This window comes from Nipponia nippon, unplaced genomic scaffold, assembly GCF_047370975.1.
Source record: "Nipponia nippon isolate SJK-2023a ecotype South Korea unplaced genomic scaffold, ASM4737097v1 scaffold_1, whole genome shotgun sequence".
Taxonomy (NCBI): Eukaryota; Metazoa; Chordata; class Aves; order Pelecaniformes; family Threskiornithidae; genus Nipponia; species Nipponia nippon.
In genome coordinates this window covers 66228499-66234498 of record NW_028262290.1, presented here as the reverse complement: position 1 = coordinate 66234498, position 6000 = coordinate 66228499, and the positions used below count along the sequence as shown (strand labels likewise).

At 40.4% G+C, this 6000-nt stretch overlaps 1 protein-coding gene across 2 annotated transcripts in view; it reads right to left on the bottom strand.

The window, feature by feature from the left end:
- Nucleotides 1-484: 484 nt before the first annotated feature.
- Nucleotides 485-6000, bottom strand: part of GLIPR2 (GLI pathogenesis related 2) — a 27657-nt gene continuing 22141 nt past the window's right edge. For both annotated transcript variants that reach the window (XM_087758189.1, XM_087758196.1), the window contains 2 exons: nucleotides 3137-3214; nucleotides 485-2074 (listed from right to left, as the gene is read on the bottom strand). In XM_087758189.1, the coding sequence (XP_087614315.1) occupies nucleotides 1914-2074; nucleotides 3137-3214 (239 nt within the window). In that variant the 3' untranslated portion in view covers nucleotides 485-1913. The remainder of the gene's footprint in view (nucleotides 2075-3136; nucleotides 3215-6000) is intronic.

The following is a 6000-nucleotide window of genomic DNA, read 5'->3' as shown; positions in this document are numbered from 1 at the left end:
TCTACCTTTATGTCAGTTGCAGCAAGCCTATTTTTTTTATAAAGTCCTGTTCTCAGGGATGATAATGCGCCGCACGTAAAAGATTAGCCTATTCGGAGGTGCAACATTTGTCAGCTGAGGGTTGAAGAGGGGAAGGCCCCAAGACTGCAGTTACTGAAACAGACGTCTGAGTGGGAGCGGAGTGGATATTCTTTACAGAGAACACATCAACCGAGAGAGGGAGCAGCAGAAATGAAATGTGATACAAAGCAGGAGTTCAGCAGAGGGAGAGGTACGCCTCGTCAGCTTTGGATTCAAGTGTTAGCTCAACCTTTGTATAAAGGGTATGATTTATCACTTCTTAGAAGGTCTCTTTATTCTTTCCTGGACTAGCATACTGGCTGCTTTTTTTGCTCCATGTTGCAAAAGTAATAATGTCCTATGTTAATGTCCTGGAAATAAAATTTGAAGATTATGCAACAAAGACTCGCGTAACAGCAAAGGCTTGAGTAATTCATATTCAAAAATATTTAATTTTCAGATGTTCATTATATGTGTTAAATTCTTGGTTACAGCAAAAAGATTGTAACGTACAGCATCACAGTGACATATAATCAAGCCGTAACAGTGCAGTTTATTACAACTGTGTAAACAAAAATAGGTATTTCTGTAATGGCACTCTTCATGAACCAAATTCTGGCACACAGAATCTCAGCAGAAGTCAAAAGAAACATTTACAAAGAAAAGAAAACCCCAAATTGAAGCACAGTACATGAACCTGGCCAAAATGGACCAATCCACATTTCACAAGAGAAAAAAGTGTCCTCAAAACTTTTGCTTGCTCGCTTTTAAGGAAATTCAATCTGAATTTTTTCAAGGCATCAATCCAGTACATGAAATATTTTTACTGTTGTTGAATGATATGAACAAAGAGTAAACATCTCTTAATGATGACCATGGGAATACCTCTTACTGTGACATTATTAAAGGAGACAAGAGATGATTTGGGAATGTTATTGTCTGTGTAGCATGACACCTGCAGAAGATATTCCCTAGGAAATAAGTTACTGAGAAATAACATCCAACGTGCTCCATGAAAGAAACTTTCTTTGTGCGTAAGTATCTAAGAGAAAAGGCAGTATCTTGCTTTCCCGTAACAGAAGTAAACGATTTGATTATAAGACAATGTACATACTGTAAACTGTAAAATGGGGGTTCAACTTGAAATACACTCGTCTCAAATAGGTTTTAAATATTAGCACCTAAAAGGTAACGCTAAGATTTAAAAATTTTTAGTAGCTTTCAGGTCCTGCATTACTTATAGCTTGCTTGACAGATACAATTTCGCTAGCAACATTTTAGTGTTCCGTGAGAGCCTCTTAATAAAAAGATATAGGTCTGAATGCCACTACATTTTACACATCTACCTTTCATACGGGAAGTTTTGCATATGTTCCATCTGCAGAGAGCAGGCCCCGCAGTAGCAGGAGGTATAGATAGAGCAAAGAAGTTACAGTTATTAAAACATACTGGAAAACTGGGAGTATGTGATATAATTACAAGCTGGTAACTTCAGTTTACAGAAAGCTATAAATTTACTTGTTTAAAAAGAGACATCCAACATGTGCTTACTCACATGCTGACACAGAGTTCATGCAAACTATTAAAAAAGAAAAACAACTTATAAATTTTACCCTTCAGAAATGCTGCAAATACTTCATCCTCAAATAAACTGAAGCCTCCTCAGAAACAACAGGGACCTAATGTGCAGATCGACTCAAGCAACACGTAATTGCTTCCTCTGTAACAAGAAGTGAACTGCAGTATCAAACAGGAAATTTCATTGCATCGTACTTCATTTCAAACACTGTTAAGTCCAAATCCAGGTTCACTTGTCATTAAGCAATAAGACTGCCTTTAAAAAAAAAAAAAAGTTATTTTCTTGGAGGAAGGACATTTTCTTCATAATAGCCTGGATTTACTACATTTCCAGCTGGATCATATCTAGCCACCACAAATGTTGAGCCATCACTAGCAGATGCTTTTCCGACACCCATCTTTTTTGTGTTCTTCCAAACCATTGCTGTGAAGTGACCTGAAGGAAAAGAGAGAAACATATGTATTCGTTTTAGGTGCTATACCTGTAACATCCCCTTTAACACGGGCGGACAGGGGGAGAAAGAACAGTACAAAACTGCTTCTTTCTTTAACAGGAGAACAAGCTAAGGACATGAAAAGAAAACTACATCTAGCGTTTTGTCTTGAAAAAGCCTGATCTGGTTCTACACTACTATTCCCATTTCCATGTCCTATATCCAAATAAGAATACCTAGTAAGAGAATCGCGAAAGAAGTAGTTTGATGAATATCTGATATAAAACTCGACAAAGAAATCATGGTCTTCACTCCCTGCAGTGTGAACAGCAGTTCTGACAGCGACAATTATTCATTTGCTTTGACCATCTCATACTCCCCCATGTGTCTGCATGTGCAGCTATTCAAAATAACATTGGTTTTGTGGCTTCTTCTGCCTAGTTGTAATAGTCGCCCCTGCATTGTGCTGCTCCATCAGTTGGACCCTCGATGCATAGACAGACCCCATGGAAGAAGAACATGATTTTCTCCATCTGAAACAAACTTGGGTTATCTCTTGCTTGAGCATTATTCAAGGAGCAATGTTCTTATGTTCATTCAACACCAGATATTGTCAATATGCAGCCAATGGCCTGTGGCTGATCTCCAAATTCTATCTGAAGTTATCTCTGTGGCTGGGGTGATATTACTTGGTAGAAGACACATGTCAATGTAAACAACAGCACAGTACATTTAGTAAGACACCTATATGATTCCAATTTAGTATTTTCTACAAATTAATTTCCGTTAAAAACGTGTTGCCTTTTAAAAACTTTGGAGTCTGAGGAAAAATACAATATTAAAAGAACCCACTAATTGTGCTTACTTCCTCATTTCCCAGTTTCCTTTTACCCTTTTGTGAGTTTCTAACATAAAACTTTGAGGAAATTCTAGTATTTTTTCCCTCTAATTTTTTTTCTAAGAAATAAAGGTAGTTTTTTGAAAAATACCAAAACAAGTTGGCTAGCCAATTTCTTAAAATAAAAGCTGTGTTGTGGAAGAAACAGTCCCCAGTCTGAACTTACCTGTCCCAGAAGAAAACCCGGGGTTTTGAAAGCTGTAATTTTTTATTTCACTGTACCATCTGTCAGCCACATCCTTTCCTGAAAGACAAAAGAAATCACGGCATAAACACAGAAGTGTAGCTCACTTACAGCCTGGCCAGCAAGATCTTCTCTTCATAGCTGGCCAGAACTTCTAGAAACATGGAGAAACAGTCTTTTTACTGAAAAGAGTTTTTGAAATGTAGGTCACATGTAACTTACCAAATATTTATTGTTTTGCAATAGCTGTTGCTACTCAATTACTAATTAGTCCGATGCTTTTTGTTAAGCATCTCACGCCATCAGTGCCATCAATGACTCGCGTTCTGCTCGACACAGACAGAGTCCGTCAGTTCCTCCGCTGGAGCCCCAGGGACCGTGTGGTCGGCACAGCCTGGCTCAAAGCCCGGGCAGGCAACCCACGAACCAGCTGTAGCACCAGGTAGAGTTCATCCCCTTCTGGGAAGATCTCTGCAGCAAGGTGCTCGTCTGGTAGGACAGAGCTGATGAAGAGCGCTATACTATCACCGACAGATCAGGAAATGGGACCGCCCACCAATTCTTGCCTGCAGTTAAAACTTTAAAACGCAGAAGTCAGAAGAAACTTTGGACAAGAGAGGTCTGTGTGGCACAGCATTTGGATTGAGTTGGGACAGAAATCCCTTGGGTCCGCAAAGAAACCATCTGGAAATTTAACACATTGAGTTTACATTTTTTTCTGCCCACAACCTTCTGTAACTTTCAGCCTAGAAGGTAGTGAAGACACATCTCCCCCACCTTGGATCAGTGCTCCTGTCATTAGGCTTCTACATGCAGCTTTCCGCAGTTCCTCCCTCTTGGAATGTGTTTGAAAAGACTCAAGGGAGCCGTGCCAGATTTTCTGAGCAAAGGGCACAGGGACCTTTTCTACAGGGAGGCCTCCCACCTGTAGATGCAGGTGTATGAAGATATCCCCTTACAGCTCCAAGCAAACCAAAGAAAAATGACACTTCTGACATCCTCTAGTCTTCCATGTTCTCGTCAGCATTTAATACTTCAAATTTCTGAATGCATTTATTTTTAGTGGTTCTTACTTAGCTCTTGAGCCATGGTGGATGTCCACTTTGAGGCATTCTAACTTGGGGTACTAGAGTCAGACACCTCAAATATATGTGCCAAGGAGCTGCCGCAAGGTGGAAGTCCTTGTGTCCAGCGCATTCATCACAGGCTTTCACTGACCACAGCTGTATAAGGACTATGACTATGGCCAGAGATGTAGCACTGCATGCCTGTGGGTCTCTCACGTTGATGTTTGCCAAAGAAATAATCCCTCCGTCTTTTCTGTTGAACAGTTAAGGAATCTGATAGAAAGGAGGAGATTCTGATAATCTGCAATGGATCCGGTGGAACAGGCAGCACAGAGGGCAGGAGCTCAGACCAGAACTTGCGGATGCTATGTACTCAGAAGTCAAATGTTACTTCTTTTCCATTACTGGTTGTTAGGAAATTCTTGTGTCAAACGTTGCGGGGGAAAAGGGGGCAGGTTTTTCCCTGAGCTACATCAATAATGAAATTTCTGCTTAGCATTCCAGGAAGTATAACGCAAGGCCAGTTGATTTTATAATCTGTGAAGCCTACGGTCATGAAGAATGCTGGTCCCTGGTGGACTGTTGGCTGCAGAACAGCAGTGACTCATGTTTTGCTATTTTGCAGCAAAAAGTCTTAAACTCGCCCTGTTCTAGAAGTCAGACACTGAGCTGTTAACTCCTTCAAACTTCCATTGCTTTATGAGTGCAGCCTGCTAAAAGGGTGGTGTCGTTAGCCTGGCAAGCTGGCTGTCAGAGCTGTCACTGAAAAGAAAATATTGAATGAACTGCCATCTCCTGAGAGGTCTGTGAACTGAAAGTACTATGAACTTATCTGTGCCACACTGCATGTTAGGAAGGGTGCTCTCTTAGGAGAGTCAATTTACATTTTCTACATAAAAAGGTAGCAAAACCTCTCTTACTTCCCAAAGTAAATGTGTCAGAAATAACAGTAGGTTGCTGCTTTCCCTGCTCTCCCTGCACCAAACAACAAACCCTGTAGACCTGCTTTATGGCTGAAGTCTGTAATGCAAATAAAATATCTGTTCATTTGTTACTCACACTAAAGCTAAAATGAAGACTGAAAAGCATGCAAAGAGCAGTCTTTATGCAATTCAAGAGAAAAAGAAAAAGCACATAGTAAAAAAAAAAAACCCAAATCAAAACATCATCCTGTCCCCCCCAGACTTCAAAGCTATGAAGGATTTAGGTGTGTTTGTGGCAAGCTGGGTGGAACAGAAGTACAGAATGTGACTGCAGACATGTCAGATCTTATGAAGCACATGTATGTCGTGTGTACAAGTGCTTAAGTGACTAAATTTTTACAGATGTAGGACTGCATTCCCACCGCTGCCAGCACTTCAATGTATCAGTGTGACATAGCATAAAGAGCAGTTCAAGAGAATGTCATCCCCACTCTGCCTACTGTAGCTTTAAGAAGCGTACCCAGGCTCCACGTGACATGAACTTAAAATCTCCATAATGGAAATGTTGCAAGACACGTGGAAGTTTTGACAAACACAGTATCTCTTCATAGTTGTTTGGTTTTTTTTTAATTAAAAAATACCATCATATGACAATTTCGTAACAGTTTAATTCAAGGGAGATGGCAATGGCATCAGGTAAGAATACCTCAATCCTGTAGAGGGAACACAACAGGCATAGTTGGGTAGCACAATCTATGATGTGTTAATTCCCAGCCCTCGGGGAAGAAAGCTTGCAACTTATTGCAGCCAGGCAGTGAAAGCCTAGAAGCTGATAGCTATGCTCCATTTATTCATG